This window comes from Hippoglossus hippoglossus, chromosome 23 (genome assembly GCF_009819705.1).
Source record: "Hippoglossus hippoglossus isolate fHipHip1 chromosome 23, fHipHip1.pri, whole genome shotgun sequence".
Classification (NCBI taxonomy): Eukaryota; Metazoa; Chordata; class Actinopteri; order Pleuronectiformes; family Pleuronectidae; genus Hippoglossus; species Hippoglossus hippoglossus.
Window position 1 is genome coordinate 13,493,824 of NC_047173.1, and position 21,004 is coordinate 13,514,827.

General features: G+C 43.7%; 1 protein-coding gene and 1 long non-coding RNA gene across 7 annotated transcripts in view; one reads left to right on the top strand and one right to left on the bottom strand.

Annotated features, from left to right (window-relative positions):
• Nucleotides 1–21,004, bottom strand: part of anks1b (ankyrin repeat and sterile alpha motif domain containing 1B) — a 163,369-nt gene that overhangs the window by 2,491 nt on the left and 139,874 nt on the right. For 4 of the 6 annotated variants that reach the window (XM_034579028.1, XM_034579030.1, XM_034579031.1 and 1 more), the window contains 7 exons: nucleotides 12,678–12,785; nucleotides 11,281–11,484; nucleotides 9,385–9,510; nucleotides 6,147–6,218; nucleotides 4,246–4,332; nucleotides 3,784–3,921; nucleotides 3,517–3,684 (listed from right to left, as the gene is read on the bottom strand). In XM_034579028.1, the coding sequence (XP_034434919.1) occupies nucleotides 3,517–3,684; nucleotides 3,784–3,921; nucleotides 4,246–4,332; nucleotides 6,147–6,218; nucleotides 9,385–9,510; nucleotides 11,281–11,484; nucleotides 12,678–12,785 (903 nt within the window). Of the gene's footprint in view, nucleotides 1–1,144; nucleotides 1,265–3,516; nucleotides 3,685–3,783; nucleotides 3,922–4,245; nucleotides 4,333–6,146; nucleotides 6,219–9,384; nucleotides 9,511–11,280; nucleotides 11,485–12,677; nucleotides 12,786–21,004 lie in introns of all 6 variants that reach the window. The other 2 variants (XM_034579033.1, XM_034579029.1) reach the window with 2 other exon arrangements.
• LOC117757680 lies at nucleotides 3–6,052 on the top strand. Its single transcript, XR_004613184.1, has 3 exons — nucleotides 3–89; nucleotides 5,159–5,372; nucleotides 5,975–6,052. It is a non-coding gene; the product is annotated as an uncharacterized LOC117757680 (long non-coding RNA).

The window sequence follows — 21,004 nt, forward strand, 5'->3', positions numbered from 1 at the left end:
AGAGAGAGGGGACGTTACAGAAAAGGAAAAGAAGAAGAAGAAGCAAAGAAGTAGGACAAGAGAAAATTGACGTTTGGCACAATTTTAAGGTAAGGACAATTTTCCGATTCAATTTCATACTAATGTCAGTGAAATCAGTGAGATAAAGTGGAATGAAAGAGAGGAGGATGTGATGCTGACAGAGTGATGTAGAGGGAAATAACTGACGACACATTTTCTACAAAAAGCACATTAAAGATGCATCAAAGATGTTGGTGTCATTCGGCAATAAACTAACAGTCATGTTTCTTATCTTCTCTCAACACACTGCAACAGCAACAAAACCACCCAGAGTAATAATCCAGTTCAGTTTTCTCTCTTCACACACACACAACCACAACAAGGCCTAATAATCTTGTTATGAGGTTACAGGATTAAGGACAGACGCACACTTTTGATCCCACAGCTTCATCCTCACATGAAGCCAGTGACAGAAGATTGTCTGCCTCCAGAATAAATTCAATATCAACAGCCTCTGAATGATGTCATGAGGAGGGTCTGAGCATTAATGGAAGTAATGCTGCAGAGATTAAATCCAGCGTGATCTACTTCTGCAAACAGCAACCTCAGTGACCCAAGCTGATGCAAAACACACTGTATGCAATGGAAGCCTGGTGCACATTTGAATCGTTTGCAGTCCAGTCCTTTTCAGGACCCTTTAAAAACTCAACTGCCTTGAAGAAGATGAAGATGCTGTGAAGTAGTCGATTCGAGAATCACCCTCGAGTGCGATGTTATCTCACAAACCACAGACTGAAACAGTTGGTATCCATCATCTTTCCCAAAGCTGTTTGTAGTTTTATTACACCGTGCTAGTTTTCGTATCGTTGCGAATGAACAAATAAAACAGTAGCACTAAAGTTGAGGTCTTAACTTGATGATATATTAACCATAAAGGAAATAAGTGGGTTGGCTTTGTCACATCTGCCTTTTTTGAATAGTCATGTTACTAACTGTCGACATGGAGATAAGACACAAATACTCACTGCAAACAGGACACACAGCGACTGAATAAAAGTCGACGCACTTACAGATGGTTCTTTCTCCTTGATCAAGAGAAAAGTCATGTGGAGATAAAGGATAAGAGAAGGAAAGCGTGGAGGACCTGTGACTGAGCTTTGTGAGGAACATGGAAGAGTCGAGGGGGAGGAAGAGAAGGGTGCACAGGAGGCCGGTGAGGGGTGTAAATATGGCCCAGTGACCAGCGGCTGGAGGGGGACAAGACCTACAGGGGCAGAGGTCACACAGAGGTCAAATTGGGCCTGCGTGGTAACAACAAGAACAGCACGGCAAACCCACAACGATGACAAGAGTAGCTGCACGGCAACAACACTTCAAAACCACAGCAAAAACCCATGGCAACAACACGGTGGCAAAGTCATCGCCCCGGCAACAGCATCACTGAAACACAGCAAAACTCAAGCTAGACTATTCGCCACGTCACGCCACATTTATAGAGCAACTCCTGCATGGCAACAGCAAACTTACAAAACATCACTCTGCAGAAGCACCTTCACACGCCAGACGCCATAGGTTTGTCATGAAAAACTCTGCCGGTGAGTCGAAATAGCTTGTGGTTGCATTTCAGTTGTGTTAACGTGGCAACAAGCTATTTTCACACCACTGGCAAGATTTTTATTCACTTTAAGAAACAGAGGATAGTAAAAATAAATCTCATACTGTTAAGGTCAAGTATTTCAACGCCATTTTGAAGCTTCACTCAGATTACACCAACATGCCGACGCTGATCAAAGACAACAGTGTCCTATCAGACACGTTCACACTCATAAGGGGAAAGTTAAGTGGATGTTGAGGGAGATTTACAAGCAGATGTGCTCAGATAACACACACAGAACATAAAAATAATAATGAGCGGGCCGTGGAGAAACCGATACTTCTGGGCAGAAAAACAAAGCGGCGGTATTTTAAAGCACAAGGGCCGCGGAGGTGCTGCAGGATGGAGATTATGGCTGGCAGGTGGCAGGAATATTAAGTGTATTCTGCAGAAAGCCCTGCTGCACATCACAAGCCATCGACTGCACACAAGCACGCATGCAGAGGAAACGGTAATTAATGGTTAATGTGACTGTAGCCGAGTCAGCAGATTGTGTGTGCGCATGCCATCGTCCATCATCTCCGTAGGCACAGGACCACACGCGAGCTTTGCAAAGACACACACAAGGCACAGGAGTAGAGTGAACACACGCACAGACACTGCATGTCTCCTCACTTGCTCCAACTATAGAGAGTGAGACCGTTCCTCCCCTATCACCATCTCATTCTTCCATGACTCACAGTTTGTAAAGGGTCCAGACAACGCTGATAATAGCAGCGGGCGTAACTCTATACCGGGTCCGTTTGGACACACATGTGCCAGCCGATGCGTGTCAGTGGAGGAGGGAAGTGTGTGCAGACAGAGTGGGTTAGCGTGACTATTTTAAAGTTGTGTCTGGGTTAATGGAAGGTTGACAGGTTTGCAGATAGACTCTGTGACGCTGTGGCTGGAGGAGGCATGAAGACCAATTACTGCTGCACATATAGACACAACTTTATGATAGAATGTGGGAGAGATATCTGATATCACAAAGCTAGTGCCGGGTAAGCAGTAATATTTTATTGGTGTCGACCATAAATGAGTCTTCTCCTCTTCCTCCTGTTGTACAAAAATGAAGCTAAAATATCTCTTTGGAGCACGAAGTGATCATGGTCCTGACGACACACGTGCTCGGAAAATGTATACATTTTCAGTCTCAGTTGTCAATCATGACGTTTTCATAGCATCAAGCAAATAATTAAAACCAAACTTGCAGGAAAAATGACCCACACTAAAGTCACAGAAAGACACTCCTACTAACTACAGCATTGACATTGTTAAATGTCAATACATTTATTTTCCAAACAAGTCTGTGGCGTCTTCCACACGACGGTTCTTTATCTTCTTACATAAAAACTCACAAACAAGCAAACAGGCATCATCTATCAGCCCCGTGTGTAAAAGACTGCAGGGACATTAAGACCTAAGAGAAGCTCAACAGATCAAATATCCACCTACATTACTACACTGCCACAGTCTCCTGGGCCAAGACTCTCACTCACACCAAACACAAGCATCTCAGGATAATCCCAGCAAACCAAACAAGAGTTAAGAATGATGTAAAATGATGTAAATGAGAAGGGATGAGAGACTGTGACGAATCAGAGCAGGGGGATGAGGTTTATGGACAGATTCCAGTGGAGATGGGATGCTGGTTAGGATTAGTTCCAAGCAGTTATAGAAAAGCTAAGTTTTAATCCAAGAGTTTAGAGTTGAGCAGTGAAATGAAGGTGAAAATCCATCGCAAAATATATTCTTTATAACAATAAGTTGATCATGAAATGGAGATCCAGTTCAAAACCACCTGGGTTTGCTGACGTGAATTTGACTTTTGGATGGATTTTGATGGATTTTCCCTTCAGGTGAGCGGCTGTGATGCTTACAGATTTGCGGATGTTGACGCGGGGCTTGGGGACAGGTTTGTTGGGCTTGCTGTCGAAGCTCTCGGGCAGCGTGGACGACCCGTGGCCACTCTTCCTGGCCTGCAGAGCCAGCTGGTAGGCCACCTCGAAGGCCTGGCCGAGTGTCAGGATGATCTCATACGCCAGGTTCTGACAAGAGGAGGCCAAAGCAAACAGTGATAAGAACATAACAAACTTAATGAGTTTGATATCCGTCTGTAAACACAAAGGCCCAGTGTCGGTACTGACCACATCAAAAGCAGTGAAGACGTGGCAGTAGTGGTGACTGGACTTGAGGTCTTTGGTAATGTAGGCGAACGTGGACAGATCCTCTGGATCCTGAGCCGCACACGAGATGTTACGAATCTCGTGCTCTGCGATGATATTCTACAAGAGGAAGAAAGAATTAGATCGATGATAGTCTATCAAGCTAGATAATAAAAGAAGTTCTGTGTCTTTCACGCTCTGAATGTGTTTGTTATTCAAAAGGTTTAACCTGAGCCAGGCCATAAGACAATGATGACAAGCCTCACCTCAATGCAAGGTTAGTTGCATTGAGGTGTTAAAATACGTTATTTAAGTACTTTGTTTTTGAATCCACTGGTATCGGATTGGTACTGGGTGTCAGGAAGGGGAAACTGGAATCAGGAAGGGAGTGGAAGCCTGACCTTTAATGTGTTATTTAGAGGCGTCGCACAAAGTGAACAATACCTTATTTGTGGCGTCGATGAACTTCACTCCTTTGTAGGACACGGAGAGTACGATGGTCGGCACTTTCTTCATCTGTTCTGTCGACTTCTTGGAGTGCACACATAATGAAAGAGAGACAGAGAGAGACAGAAGGAGGAGAGAGGCACAAATGACTTTTGACGGATTTCACACACAAATGACAAAAAATAGGAATCAGTCACAGGATTGAGCTTTTTTTACAATCCAATTAAAACTAGTCCCAACTTAATGAAATTCTGTCGGTGAAATCTCCACTGAATTAAAGAACCTTTTAGTTTTATACAAGACTTAATCCACGTGTTAGAAGCTGCCTCAGGTCTACGAGCAATGTGAAAAAAACAGGAAGTTGAATGAATAAAAGAAGCTTGAGGTAAATGAGCAAATTCAACATTCAGTCAATTACCAGTTAATTCAAATCATCCCTAAAGGTCGAGGGTTGTTTTCAGCCTCATAAAAAAATCAACTGCTCCTGGATTACATTTCTAAAATCCAATCGGCTGCAGCTCCACAAATCCAATAAGGCTGTGAGCTGTTAAACCATATCAGATATCGCATATCTCTACTCGTTCCTTTTAATTACATACTGGTACTTTAACGCGTCTCTATTACCTACATCTGAAGTCAGTCATTATTCAGCGAGAAGAAACGTGTGATTTACAGCCTTGTCAGCCTCCCCCTCCTCGCTGTCGTTCTACCTGCCACTAGCTTTAATATATTCAAAGAAATAGATGTGAGATGAGTCCCTTTCCCACAATCTTCCGCCTGTCATCTCCATCTCTGAGTATCCACTTTTCTATCATACTCTGTCCTCCTCTTCTCCTGCTGTCGAAATCGACTCGCTCCTGTGCTTCATATCTGTGTCATGTCTTTGTTCTGTTCTCTCCCTCCTTCTCAGTGTGTTGCTGCCGCAGTTCGGCCCTGTCAGAATCAGGTAGTGCCGGAAAGCTGACAAAGGCAGTGCTGCCCGGCTTCGCTGGCAGCCAGCGGCTGTGAAGTTGGGATTTAAACATCCGCATCTACCTCCACAGCGGAGGCAAAGAGTGACAGATGAAAGCGGCGAAGCTGGGAACGAGGGGCGAGCAGGTGAGAGCTGAAGGAAGGTTCACACGGTAAAACACGCCGGAAATATATGATGTGAATTTCACTTAATTACACAACCTTGGTGAAAGAACGAAAGATGCCCTCTGATGTGGCAACAGAAACATGGAGACAGAAGAGGGAGGAGGGGAGAGAAGGAGAAAGCTTTGCTCAGGAATATTACAGCTTATCTTCACACTGCAGCAGCTCGGGATGAAGACGAGAGATATGAACTGAGCGCCAGAGGAGAGAAGGAGTCAATGTTTCAGTGAGACACAAAAATTAAGAAGGAAGCTGGAAGAGGAGACATGGATCTAAAGAGACAGATAACGGAAGTGAGTGATGGAGGAGGGCAAGTGAAGAGTGAACAATACACTTCAAGGTGATTTAAGGTAAAAGAGGTACAGAGCCTCCCAGGCAAGGATATCAAAAATAAATCCCTCAATACACTTAATCCACAGTCATGATATTTTAAATTTGTTTAAGTTCTAGAAAATGTGAAGGCGCTGAGACTGTGAGACGTTGTCCCAGATTTAAAGGTCCAGGAAGGTTTTTTTATCCAGGTGCTTGACTTGAGAATAGTTATACTGAAAATAAAGGATCATAATTTAATAAAACTTCTTCTTTCTTTCAGATTGTGTTGCCAGATGTCGGCAGTAAACCTGAGGAGTGAAGTAATAACAGTACCAACGATAGCAGATGGCCAAATCTACGCAAAATATAACCCACGTTGTAATAAATAGAATTATCCCACATGACTTAAATGAAGTCTGTCACAGCAGCAGCAGAAGTTAAATGTGCTTTACCCTCATTTTGGCACAAGCATCTTGTGTTGACTCCGTCCCTCTCAGCTCCTTCACCAGCATGGAACCCAGGTACTGTGGAAAAACACAAACACACATGATTATAAATACACAGGGTTTGTATTTGTATCTCAGTGTCTGTTTATATCCATAAAACTTATTTCTCCTTAGCATTGTTCAGCTTCAAACTTTGTTTCCAGTTCTAGTTTGAGAAGTTTGACAAGTCTTCTTTCCTCTGTAACTGAATCAGCTGGGGTTTGTTCACAGACTACGATCGATGCTGAAATCTGAACTGCAGCTGAGCCTGTGTCCTCTGTCCTCTCACAGACGAATCCCACCAACATTCAGTTTTCCCAATGAGTTTAAATGGAAATGATGGAGCTGCCACAGCTTCTAGCAGTGGTCGATTATGATCAAATGGTCTGAGCGTCACTGGCTAATGATCAGCGAGCAAAGCTGCAGCTGAATGTTAAACTAAGAGAAGGACACTGAAGCACCACTGCTGACTGGTGGCAGCTTTTTTTAAGCAGCAATGTCTCTCCTGATAACCAGCGGCACCAGTTGTCCTAGATCCACAAACCTCACCTCAGTCTACAGACACTTTTATACAGATGTCCTACTATTCTGCCTTTAATATGACCCCTCTCTGTTCTGTCTTTGCTTGTTTGGACTGAACCAAAAAGAGCCTTCATATTGCCGCCCTGTGTTGTGATATCATATTGTGGGTGTGTGTGGCAGATAAGAACTACAGATTCATACAGAGGCCAGATACGGCCAACTGCTTAGTATCTGTTCAAAACACACACTCTTACCTCAGAAGAAGAGATTTATAATCGTTTTTAAATATAGCTGAATTATGTTTGTTGACTTAGTGTAAGGGTTATTTATCATCTTTATTAAATTAACTTTAACTACATTCATTCTGTGACAAACACTCTATTACTTCTGATATTGCAAGTACTTAATGAACACTGTGTTTACGTCTGGCCACTTTAAATGCACACACGCACACACAGCAGTGATTAGATCAACCTTGAGCCTCCCGGAGGAACATTAACACCTTCTGCTTGGACACGACTCTGCGGTCAGGTTCAGCCTCTAACAACGTAGTATCTGATTTAATAAAGAAGCTACTAATAGTGACGGTGTTTTACAGGGACAGTGTTTATGTCGACATTAGAGCACCTAATGGTTGTGACATTCACCCCCTCGCTCCGCCCTTCCAGCCTAATCCCCTGAAGTGGAACTCTAACAAGGCTTTTAGTGAATTAGAGGAGAAATATTTACAGCCTCTTTTATCTCATCTGAGTCAACGACGCCAAAATCAAGTATCAGAGGATTGAACGTGGACCTCAGTGGATTTATCTCTGCTCTGATTAGCAATACATTTTCCGGAGCCTTTTGGGCAAATTGCTCTGTGTGGTGAATTACGTATTGTGCAGCACAAACCCTGACTTTCAGTGAGCGAGCCACATTATGCACAACACACCAGCTGCTGTCTCATCTGCCTCTGGGGGCAGTTACTGTTGGTTTACGCAAACGCACAAACATTTTCGACTAATCCCAATTTAGCAAATGTGTCTCCTGCTTTGTGAGAATGGTGCTTTGAGGTACAAGCTAATATTAGCATTCTGATGGGACCACAGTGACTATGCTAAGATGCTGCTTGGAAGATATGTCCTAGCATATGTCCACCATCTTAGTTTAGTGTGTTAAAATACAAACCAAAGCTGACAGCAAAGTTTATCCTCTGGGGACCATAAATGTCTGTATGCCGGTTTGTACTGACCCAGTTATCCCCATGACACCATTGATATCTGCACCAAATAACATGGTGACCTGTCCTTCAGTAGATTACACAAAGATGTAAAAAGTGTTTCTGACATTCTCTCCTGCCACCAATTCCCCAGGAAATGATTCATGGATCTTGATGAAAAGAATCTGGCATATGTAGGGGACTGATATCTATGAGTGTATTCAATTTGGTGTAGCTGGATGGAAATTAAGGTAATTTATGCACGTTACTGAGAGCTATACTAGTGTTTATATCACTTTTCCTTATATGTAATGCCATTTTCTGAAGGTGGTTATGCCGTTAGAATCTCTGCAGCCTAAATTACCTTTTGAAATTACTTCAGTTAATATGTTCTAACTCTTGTTGTAAACCCGACATAATAAAGTTACAGTGTCATGAAAACGCGAGCGGTGCTGATACACCCTGTATTCTGTCCTTTTGGCTTATTACCACCCTCTTCTCTCTATTAACACAAACACAATCCACTCCTCTCTTTCCTCTCTGCCTCTCATCACTGTCTCATCCATCTCATTTATTCCCCCCCCACTCCCTCCGTCTTGCGTCAGCTTGCCAACATTCACACCGAGCGCTCGGCCTCCCGCTCCGTTCTGGCTCCAGCTCATTTATCTCACTTTCGGAGCTTTCTGGAGCCCGTTGTCCTGGGACGGCGAGTGTTGGAGGCGTCGTCATGAATGGCTCCGTCCTTCTTTTCCCTCGGTGGCCCGCTCATTGTACGTTCCCCTCCTTTCTACCTCAAACACGGTGCCTGTATAGTTGTGCTGTAAAAAACCCCAGTGGTCCAAACGGATGCTATCCCTCTTCAGATGTGAGAAAACAAAGACGAGGGGATTGTTGACTATTTCTTCACTGCCTCCATCTTGTCTTTTCCTGTTTTCATTCTTTTTTTAATACAGCATCACTTTTAATTTCTCCTCTCGCCGAGCTGTTAGTTCAAACTTGAAATTCCATCTTCCTGCAGCCAACTTTCCCTCTTACTCAATCATCCCACTCATATCAACCAGAACCAATAAGAATCTGCATGTCTGAAACACCCAATAAGGTTCAGGCTCAATGTTTCTGAGAGCCAATAGTATGTCAGCTTGCTTTTCTGCAGCTCTGAGTAACTGATCATTGCAGTTGGGCCGCTGAGCGCGTGAACCAATCAAAGGGAACAAGGCTGTAGTCATGGTAACATACATATATAACATCCTTTATGTAACTGGCAAAGGTCTAAATATACCAAAGTGCTGAGAATGACTAAGAGCAGTGCTGAGTGAGAAGCTGAGGGTCATTGGTGAACAACATTACTACCTCCAGTGTGTATTAGTGGCATGTGAGTTCAAATGATTGAAAGATGATTGATGATTAATAATTAAGGTGTAATAATTGATATTTCTAACACACACAGTTACAGATATAATGGAGAAGTGAAGGGGTTGGACTCACGTAGGCTTCGTAGTCGCAGGACTGGAAGATGAGCTTCTCGGGATGATGCTGCCAGTACTGAACCGGGGTGGACGAGGTGGCCTCGTTTGGTGGACGCAACGTGATTGGCTCGCACCACTCGCCTGCCTGAAACAACAACCAATTGCACGTTAGGACGCAAGCTGAATCGCACAAGATTAAAAAGGAGGGGACTGGACACGGAGGCTTGTGCTAAGTATCTGATATTTACACAACTTGTTGGCCTGAGTTGAAGTTCCTAATGTCACAGCTTTCCTCGCTGAACATGAACACGCCTTCAAAGGGACACGCTTCAAAGAACATCCGAGAGGGAAATTAAATGTGGATGAATTGTGCTCAGCTTTTAAATGTTTCTTTAAGACTCTTTGCTGCGGCTCACCGCTCGTTCACCCAGCGAGCTTTCAACTTCCAAACAAAGGAAATACCTCAATCCTATCTGCATACCTCTTAAATATCTGTGGATAACAATTAAGTTTGTTTTATGGCCTTTCATTCTCTGGTAAATGAAAGCAGATGGTTTTGTGTGAGGAGGTATTCACGCATGCTGCGCCAAAGTCTGCGTGTTTGTGCCTCAGCCCACATCTGATTGCTTGTGTTTCTAATCCCCTTCAGAAAGTTGCTGAGGGACTTTGAGGTGAGACCTTACGAGTCAGATTCGAATATGTCAGATAAACAGCTTCGGGGATAAGTGTTTACAAACGGGCATTGGCCAAATCTTTGCTGAACTCCTCCAGCTTAACAATATTACACAGGAGCTCAAACCAAACGTTTCAGAACATTAGAGCAAGTACATGTTTTCAAGTTATAACCCAAATTTTAAAATGACCCTGAATATGAGCAGAATACGTCTCCTCTGAGTCAGAAAACGTGTTTTCTAAAAAAGAAAAAGGAAACAGAGATCAGGCGATTAGGGAAGAGCCGGCGGCAGAAACATTCAAAGTGTTGACAGTCAGAGAAGAAGGGTACTGAAACTAATAGTTATTTCTCTCTTCTGACAAAGCTGAGTCATCAGAGCCACTTCAGCGTGGCGTTGTATCTGGAAACAGGGGAAACACTGTGACACACACACACACACTTGAGAGATGAAGCAGGATCACCATAAGTGTGTGATAATCTGCGCTGATAAGCTCTGTGACTCACACAGAGACACAAAAAGACCCTAATCATATCGAATCAAAACACAGCTGCTGCCTCGGATGTGTGCGCACGTGTGTGTGCGACAGTCGTTGTGCTGCTGTTGATTGGAGGTTGTACAATTGTAATTTAGCATTTGGCTGGAGAGTTGAGAAGTTTCTTGTTTATGCAGAACTATGAAGAATTAGATGTTTTGATGAAAATGTTGAAAAGGCTTTTTATCGACAATGATGACCAGTGTGCGAGTATTTAGAGACATAAACATTTGTTTCCTCCGGCAGTAGATTACAGCGTTTTCCATTTGTAATCACGCCAAAATAATCATTGCACATCTACCACTGAACTGTGGTAATTATCAAAGTTTAAGGCATAAATTTCCTGTTTTCTTTACTCTCAAAATGTAAGTGAGCTCTTTCTGCTGCAGGTGATTCAATCTGGATTTTCAACCAAAACAGGCAGATGAAACACTTTTGGTTGGAATCTTGTCTCTTAACCGATGATTACAAATGAATTGTAATAATCTAGAATAACCCTTGAATGAATATTACTAAAAATCGGATTTTAATATTTTGTTAGATTAAAGCAAAGAGGAAAGTTTGGTTCTTTGTTAGAAGGATCAGGATATTTTACTGAATGTATTATCAGTAAATGATGATTCATCCAGCCAGGTGAGCGTCTCTATGACCATTCATACTCTCCTCTCTCCATTCATCCCTCCATCCTCCCCCCCCCCACCTTCCTCACCATGCTGACTTGGGCCATCTGTCGCTCCAGCTTGGATCGCGGCACGTCCTCGAAGTAGTTGTCGTTGCTGCGCTGTCTGCGCCGGGCGTCCGCCTGCATGATGAGGTGCTGCACGTCTAGAGATCCGCCCGGGACCCCCGCCGTGTACGCCGCCTGGCCCACCGACGGGCTGAGCTGGGGAGGAGTGTGGTTCCCGCCGGGCTCCTGGGACAGAAGAGAGAGAGAGAGAGGCGGGCCGGAGAGCAAGAGAGGGTTCATTCATCATCTCATAATGTGCTGTGTCACTGCTGCAAGTACAATAAGTAGGGCAATTGCATTCAGTGTACACGGTGAGATTTCTCCAGTGCTGCCGCTGTGAACCAGTGCCTAACATTGTTTTGCTCTGAGGCAAAGACGCTCCTGTACCCAGATGCTCTCAGTGGGACCATCAGGGTCTTTGAGCACAGCACCGAAGCTTCTCCTCGTCCCTGTTAAGTCACTTTAAGCAAAAGCATCGCGTTGATGCTTTGAGTGGAAAAGGGTGTTTAACAGGTTTTTATAGGCGAGCGGAGTCTAAATTTCCCAGAAGAATTAGGACTTTCATATGTTTTAATGGTGTAATGGTCTTACACATTAGAAGGTCACTGATTTCTCTTGGGAGACGTTTCACTTTCAGTTGATTACATGTGAGCAGACTGGATGGAAGAGGATTTCTCTTTCTACTTTCTTTATTTTGTGGAAGCTGAAGCGTTTCCAACTTCTCTCCTCAGTCCTCATCCTGAGCTTCGTTCTGTTCACTCAACCCTTTCTGCCCTAATGCACTCAGCTGTCCGCTACTGTTTGTACTGTATTACTGAGTAAACACAGCCCTGAGCTCACTCACTGGGAGGAATCGCTTTACCCTGGACTCGGCTCTTCAGTAAAATCTTAAAATACCATACTCATATTTCATAACTACTATACAATGACATTTTTCATAACTGCAAAATAATGCTGCTCAAAGTCTCAGTCTATTTTAGTAAAATGTCTCCAGGAAGAGGATAGTTTTCGATTATTTTCTGGCCCAACACAAAACTTTAATCCTCACACGGACATGTTGTGACACAGGGAAATAAGCAGAATCCACCAGTCAGACACACATTTGATTCACTTGGCTTAACAGCGCAAAGAGCCAGAGACTATCATGTGGCACTGATGGGAGATGGAAACCAGCTCCTTGTGATTAGCATCCCCAGGAAAAAAAATGGCGGAGAGGAAGCTGCAGTGTGTCTGCCATTTTGTGCCTGCCTGAGAGATTTGGGGAATCAGTGGGGTGGTAACAGCCGTGTTTCCCTCAGAGAAATATCTGCCATGAATCCATAATAACTTGTGATGTTAACGTGGTTCATACAACGTCCTGCTCACTGAGACACACTCACCCTGAGGGAGATGGCCCGCGGAGGTTTCTGTGGGGTTTCTTCGTGTAGCCGGTCCCCCAACGAGGCCAAGATGCGTTTTCTGTGTCCGATGAGATTGATCTTCAACACCTGAACAAAAAAAACACAGATATAAGATGACAGTTAAATAAAGGTTTAAATAACACGTAGCTTATTCTACATGTATTGTGCATGAAGATCAAAAAGAGCGTCAAAGGGAAAAGCACAGGGGTCGTTACAGAAAGATGGATTCAATTAATTTATGCTCATTTTGTAATTTATGACTTTGTTCTTTCATTTCATCCAAATGAATAATAAATCGATTTCTCCTGACCCAGCAAAGTATCAGTGTAAATCAGAGCTGGACACTTTTGGACTCAAGTCAAACGTGAGTCACAAAAAATAAGGACACGAGACTTTGACTTTGTCACATTCTCAACCTTAAAATCCAGGAACATAAAAGATACCAACAGGCAGCTTCACATTAGCTGCATCCATTTCACATTCACTAAAATATGCTTGTTGCCTTTTCTTATCAAGCTTTTGATGAATATAGTTTGTCACATCTTAAAACAGTATTTTTGGTGGTGAAAAGCACTCTTAGTTTGTTGAGGAATAAGAAATGATTGAGATTAGTTTTTCGTTTAAAGGAGGAAACACATTGCTCAATATTACAGCTCACAACCACATTTTAAGCGTCATTATTATAACTCAAACAGAAATGTTCATAAGTACAAGTTGAGCTTTAGACAGTTTCCTCCTGCCTCCAGTCTTCATGCCAGCTAAGCTCCATGCTCCACATTTTGTGTACGGACATGAAAGCTCTCTTCGTTTTCACATCCCTCAGCAAGAGAGTGAATAAGCACATTTTTAAATTGTCATACTGCTCCTACAAAAGAACTCTGAGTGATAAAAATCACAAATCCCAATAACAAACCAAGTAAATGCAGTTTTTTCCAAAGGTAATTTTCTGATAAAACATTGTTCCCGGGGGGGTTTACTGAGAGTTTTTTCCCCCACTCGTAGCCATTAAAATACAAATTCTACAAAATGAGAATGTGGAAAAATTGGTAACAGTCTATTGATTGTGCCCGGGAGCTCATTACACAAGCACGAACACAAACACACTCAGGACTCCAGTGAAAGAATTCTTTCTTTCACTGGTCGCCAGGCGTCCGCTGACTGTGCCAGTTACTGCGTTTTCTAAAGAGACGAGCTGCAGCATATAGGAGGACGTCTGCAGGGACGTCTGCCCCGATGTCACCGGAGCGTCAGTGTACAACAAACTGCCGGCCGGCCTGACGGAGCTGCCTCTCTCTCCTCTGGAGCGTGAGAGAACCGTTGTGTGTTTGTGTGCGTCTTCTGGGCCAAAAGGTGGTAATTAGCCTGGATGTGAGGCCTTGCTGCGAGTCTAATGATCCTCCCGACAGTCTTTCTGTGAGTCGGTGCAAACACACAACACACACACACACACAAACACTTCATCATCTCCTGCACTAATTACTGCTCTACATCTGCTGGAGAAAACACAGAGAGGAGCTGGATGCACATGCTCTGGTTTTATGTGCAGATAAACCTGAACGCACAAACCCAACATAAATAAAACAGACCTCTGCATAGTGAATTGAGTTTATATGCAAAATGCATGGAAACAACTCGGGTGTAATTTGTCAAGTAAGCACAAAAATGTCAAAACGCTTCCACTCGTTTCTTATTTTCACTTCATCTCGAGCATTAAATAACAGAAATAGGAGATTTTGGATATTAGCCGTTAACGGGTTAATCTCCTTCCGGCTCCGCTCCTCTCTGCTCAGAGACAATGTATCTTAATTGTTAAATTTAGACGGATCAAAGGGAAACGGAGCGGAGCTGGGACTCGAGTCTAGTGAAACTAATTGGCGTATTACGACCACCCCCTGCTCCCTCCACCACTTTTTACTCACTCGTCTCTCCTCTCCTGCTCCTCCTCTCTGGATTCCACAGCCCCTCTCTCTCTCTCTCTCTCTCTCTCTCTCTCTGTGTCTTTATGGACACACGATATCAGAGACGCTACAGCTTCTGTGTCTTTCTACTAGAGACGACACTGGAAACTCACTGAGTTCGGTGCGTTACAATCATGTGATTTCATCTTTTCTCAGGTTTTGAGGATGTGACGCACTTCTCCACCAGTTAAAAGACGGTTATGGACATTCTTAAAATATCCAAACGGATTATTTCTATCAGAGCGACATCACCGTACTCGTGAGTCATTGTCAGGATTTTAACTTGGATATTGTTTCCAGTGCAGTTTAGTAAATTTAGACACTAGTCAACAGGATATGATCAAGAAACGTCTAATTGTTTGTAGATTCTTAAGAAAAATGCAAAAACGTTTTGAGTTCTAGCTTCATCTAGAGATTCAAGAAATTTGGCATCTCCACTAGAGCCAAGTGTTGGAATGAGCCTCGGTATCTGCGTTAATGTCTGCAGATAGGAAAACCTTTATTTTACAGAATAAACATATTAAATACTTTGTTATATTTGTATTTTCTTTTCCTTTATAGTGATTTATAATTAAGTTTCTGGTTAAATGGTCAAATATCAGCCTCAACTATACATTTCTTTGTCATAAGAGCTTCATAACAACATCTTAGGAATCATTGTCGATTTATTTAAAAGATTTATGTTGAAATATTCTCCTGAGGGAGCGAAGGCGTAACACCGGTCCTCACACTGCTGTGTCATCACATAGATACAAATATACACACACACACTTGCACCATTAAAAGCACAGAGCGGAGCTGTGTGTGCTTCAGTGTGTTACACTTTATGTAACAGCATCTGCTTCAACTACAGTAGGAGCCTCAACCTCAAGTTCAACCGTCACCATGGCAACACTGAGCCGCAGCAGCCCACACTCACTCATCCAAAAAATATATACACGCAAACTGTATATCTGTGCAGATACCTGCACGTGGACGTGTACTCACATGTGCACGAGCAGCTCCAACAGCTGTTTCTCAGCCTGGTGAGAAGATTGTATCGAACGCAACACGACGACGATTGTAAAACATATTTCACTCTCTGATGCTTCACTTCATCTTCCCATCTGCGTTTGAATTACAATCACAGCAGCAGAGCTCACGCAGCATGCACCTGGAGGATTCTTCTTATATTTAGTGATCTTTATCAGGGTTATTGTTCATAATAGCAACATTTTCAGATTTTCACTGGAATTTCAGACACTGGACAACTACAGAATTTCATTTAACACAAACAACACTAATCTGAAGGTATAGTCGGTAGTTTATAGAGTAAAGAAAAACAAGCCGGTGTCCGTGGCCCTCGCATCGTTTCACTGAGACGTGATGAAATGATTGGCTGGCGTATCCGTCACACCTCATTATTCACCTTTAGTCGAAATAAGTTGTCTTTGGTGAAGTCTTAAAATACGCTCTTTATTCTCGTCGTGTTTGCTGACCCAGTTTGTGACGAGCGTTTTCAGCTTCAAACCACAGAAACATCTATTTAACAAAACCAGTTCAACCAGAATGAAGGAACATCAGTGTCTCTCCCTCCTGGAGAAGCACAAAGCTTTTCCATGTATTTCTGCTTCACGCTCTTCGCATTAGAAATAGATGGAACTAGAAGGGCGCTTGGAAAACGCCCTTTCTCGCCACGATAAAGAAAAAGAAAAAAATCCTAGATCTGCTTCAGAATGTTATTGATTCTTCTTTGGGTCATTTCCCAACTCACAACTGCATTTCATGGAAATCAGTAGGTTTTGAGAAAATCCTGCAGATTTATATCAAAGTGAGTGTAAACTTGTCTTCCTGCCTCCCTGTGTCTGCTCCGTATCACTCAGCAGATTATTCAATGACGCTTTCTTATCCTCTGGTCTTTGAGCGCAGCAGTGTGAAGTGATTTGTGGAACTGTTTGCCTCCAGTGTTTGGACGTGCTGCTGTGTTTGTGTCTTTTGTGTGTGTGTGTGTGTGTGTGTGTGTGTGTGTGTGTGTGTGTGTGTGTGTGTGTGTGTGTGTGTGTGTGTGTGTGTGTGTGTGTGTGTGTGTGTGCCGATCAATGCACTAATCCTTTTAACAGTCCCGTTAGCCCAGACTGAACGGGCTTGATTAACGGATTAGCCGCCACACGGAGCTGTGCTCTCTCTCCCGGCCGTCTCCTCTCTGAAGCCCGCTGTCACTTCAGTACGAAAATTAAACCATGAAAAATGACGATCTGATTCTTCGCCGATCGTCACGTCGACTCTTCCACCTTCGAGTTTTTCAACTTGATGTTTTGAGTCATGAAAAGAGAAACATGTCCCTGGAGAGTTGAGAAACTTTCACCTGCCGCCAAAAAGAGAAATCCTGTTTCTGCTGAATCATTTCCTTCAACTTCCCAGAAAATGACCGGCTCTAAATTAAGAAGGGAAACCACATAATGAGGACAGCTGCAGCGGCCGCTGCAATAATAAGGGTTAAGTGGAGAGGGTCGGTGATGGAGGACATTAAGGACGACCTCCCTCCGTCAGGACACTGGGGACAAAAAGCCTTTTCTCTGCTTCCTACTGGAGGGGAGATTGGAGGCTGGTCGGGTCACTGGAGCGTGAAACCCATTGAGGGACGCGACAGTCCGGTCACTGTCTGTGCTCGAGCTGGCGCACAGTTTTAATGATGGGGACGGAACGGAGTGAAAACACTTTCATTAATCTCTGTGCTTCTGTTTAATCGACGCTGACTCGTTTAAATATCCCTCTCGTCCCGTTTCCTTCCCCTCCTGTTCGCTCTCCGTCCATACTCCCCTGACCTGAAATCACTGCTCATCATCTGCTCTCACACGTCTCTCCTCCGTCCTTCTTTCCACTCCGCTCCCCCTCTTATATCCAGATGACAGAGGGAGAGAACAAATAGTGTGTTAGTGATTGGGCCTAATAAAAGACGACACTCCGCAGTGAGAAGACTTTCTTCTGTTCGGCCTTAGCAACGGCCTGTGATTGGTCCCTCTTTTGTTTGTTGGCTTTCTCCTCGCGTATCTACCGTCTCCAGGCTCGTGTCAATATGACCGATCGCCTCTCCCCCCTGCAGACGATGAGGGCGTGACCTCAGCGGTATCAACAGACCCCCCCACGGCCCCTCGGGCGGCGTCCGCTAATGGTGCGATCGGGGGTCCAGCGCCACCCGCCCCCGCCGACACATCAAAGAAACCTGGATTGATTTTCCACAGCTAAGAATCACTGGAGTGAGGTTACTTAAACGGCCCGGGTCAGAATACATTACAGCCCAACTCAATGGTTGTATTGATCGGCACATACCCTGAATCCTCAGAGGCTGGAGAACGCCGGCGCGGCCGCCACTGAGGACGCAGGAGTCACGTCCTCTAGAATATATTTCTCTCTTCTATGAGATTTGTACTACATTCACACCAACAGACTCTGGATCGTCTGTGTTTGTGAATGTGAGGCTGAATGGTTCTTTCTCTATGTATGTTCCCACAGCTGGGTCCAGACTTTCTCAGATTTGTTACAGAGGCAGCTGGAGATTCTCCACTCAGACACGTTAACCACACAGAAATACCATTAAAGGAAAAGGATATAGATAATGAAAGCATGGATGAATGTTTCTGTCATTTGGACTAAAAACTTAAATGTATAAAAGTAGAGTCTTGAGTCTATGAAAACAGTTTTCTCCTGGTTTGAGGCAACAAACGTTCAGCGTCAGAGTTTAAGAATGAAGTTATAAAGTAGTGGACACAGACCAGGAGCCAAATCTCGACAGTTAAGTATGTGGTGGTCAATGACGCTATTATGGCCGCCACTAATCTGTTGATGTACGGGAAACACTGTGAGAAATGAAAAATATTTTCAGGTCATTATGACACTGTGGTTAGAGAAGTTAGACTGTGGCCGGCGACCACAATGACAAACAGAGAGCTGCAGCTTCCAAGACTTCATGGTCAGGATTCTGATTCGGTTTCAAGACTGTGTTTCCCAAAATGGAAACACTGAATAAATTGAATGAAAATAGTTTTCATGAGGTTTAGTTTCCTCCACCACATTCAATAAATATTCTAAAATAAATAACTAGGAAATAAATAATTAATGAATGTGAATTTTCTGACATTTTTAAAAAGCAGTGGTTTGGTATTTTGGGAAATACACCTTTTCTTTTTCTAGTTTCCTATGTAGCTGGAGCCAGCAGTTAGCTTAGCTTAGCATAAAGACGGTAAACATCTCTAAAGCTCAGTAATTAAAACTGTAGATCTCCTTTGTTTAATCTGCACAAAAAGACAAACACAGAGAAACATTTTTTAAGGAGGTTGTTTGCCGGACTTCTCACTGAGAGCAGTTGCCAACCACTGGAAACTTTCACCGACTATTTCTTTGAATACACAGGAAATTGTCCAGAATTTGGTCGAGAGCTCGGGCTGGAGAAATTAAAAACACGTGACCAGCGTCATGGAGTTTGGAGAATATCAAAATGGTTTGTGCAAGATATTTAAATCTAAGAGATCATGTCAGCTAATGATCCTTCCCCCGACCTGTGGCACCAAATCTGCCCACGGGGATAAAATAATCAATAGGAATTGTTACGCAACAGAACGGATAGAATGTGAATAACGTGCACGTTCGGCTAATTCTTCACCCTGATTATTGACGTCTCTCTAACCTTTAACACTTCATCACAGTCGGCCGCCTTCCTCTCCTCGTTGTCTCATCCCTCCAGTAACGAGTGGGGCAAGATTAGTATTGATTTGCCTGGACACAATAGATTTTACACACACACACACACTTTACACAATCTCAGACTCACTGGCAAGATGCTCTCTCTCTAGCCCCTTTACCCTAATTTCAACCATCACAACTGATTGTTTCCACCAAAACCGAAAAACCTAATTCTAACCGTTAACCTAAAAATACATTGGATCTAAGATTTGGTCCCCATGGCAACACAAGTCCCAATCGGTTAGTGTGTATTCACGTTGAAGTCCCCATTGGGATATGAAAACAAACCCGCACACACATACAGAGAAACACTACATTACAGTGAGGGTGGGGGACACTGGAGGGAAACCGGATACCACGGGTTGCCTGGCAACCAGGGAGCTGGAGTTGTAGCTAAGGGGGATGTGTTAAAAACGATGGACCAATAGGATGACTCGTTACACTGCTGAGAAGGCAGGCGGCCAATGGGAGTGGGCCGTTAGTCAGCCTGCCTACATGGAGACAGATATATCTCCATTAACAGCAGGAGAACTGTAAGTATGACTGGAAGCACAGGCTGCATGTGTGTGTGTGTGTGTGTGAGAGAGAGACACACACACACACACACACAGAGCTGCTCGTGAATAGAAACCTCCATAAGACAGGAAATGGTTTATGAATATTCTTTTATGGATTGATAAATACTTCAAAGCCTTGAGATGTGACTGATTTTCACACTGCAACTCTCCTCAAGCCCCCGCTGTGTGTGTGTGTGTGTGTGTGTGTGTGTGTGTGTGTGTGTGTGTGTGTGTGTGTGTGTGTGTGTGTGTGTGTGTGTGTGTGTGTGTGTGTGTGAGAGAGAGAACAATATTGTGTGGGAGCTTCAAAGACTTCATGCACCTTTCGTCTTTAGTGTTCGAACAGTGAAAACGCAGAAGGAGATTTTAAATTAAACACAGAAACAATAAATATCACGTTATAATGTTAAATCCATTATTAATAAAAGTGTCAGTTCTTCGATTATTAAACCGGTTTGATGCTTGAATGAGTTTCTGAGACGAAGCAGGGTCTTGAAGCCGACAGTGTGACCTGTGTGTGAAGTGCGTGACCTCATGACATGACACAGTGAAGGGTGACACCGCGATGATGTCTACGTTGGTGACGTGTGCGCTGCAGCAGCTGCTCGTGGTCGGAGGCAGTGGAATGTGTCGAGTACAGTATAGGTCCTGTTTGCCGGGGACACAAAACCGGCTGCAGATACAGGATCAGGTTAATAGGAGGCTTGTAGCAGCCATATGTGCATCTGATAACTGGCAGCTGGGGGACAGCTCCTGACGGCCCCCTGCTGCTGGGCTCCTTCGCGATTCTCCCCGAGTAGTGGGGAGCTTGAAAAATGAAAAGAGGAGCTGTTGAGTAAATGTGCCGCCGCTGCCGCCGCCGCCGTCCCCGATGCAACACAAGTGAGAAATGTTGCAGGAGAAGGCGCCGATGTGTGTGATGGAAGCTCCGACTATTCTTAAATCTATGACTATCTTTGTGATTCCTAAATTCTGAGAAGCTGCTTGCTCGTATTTCAAAATGAAAAATGGAAGAGATGTTGAAATCAATTTAACTTTCAGTCCTTTGAATGTGCCGGTGTAGTGTTGTGTT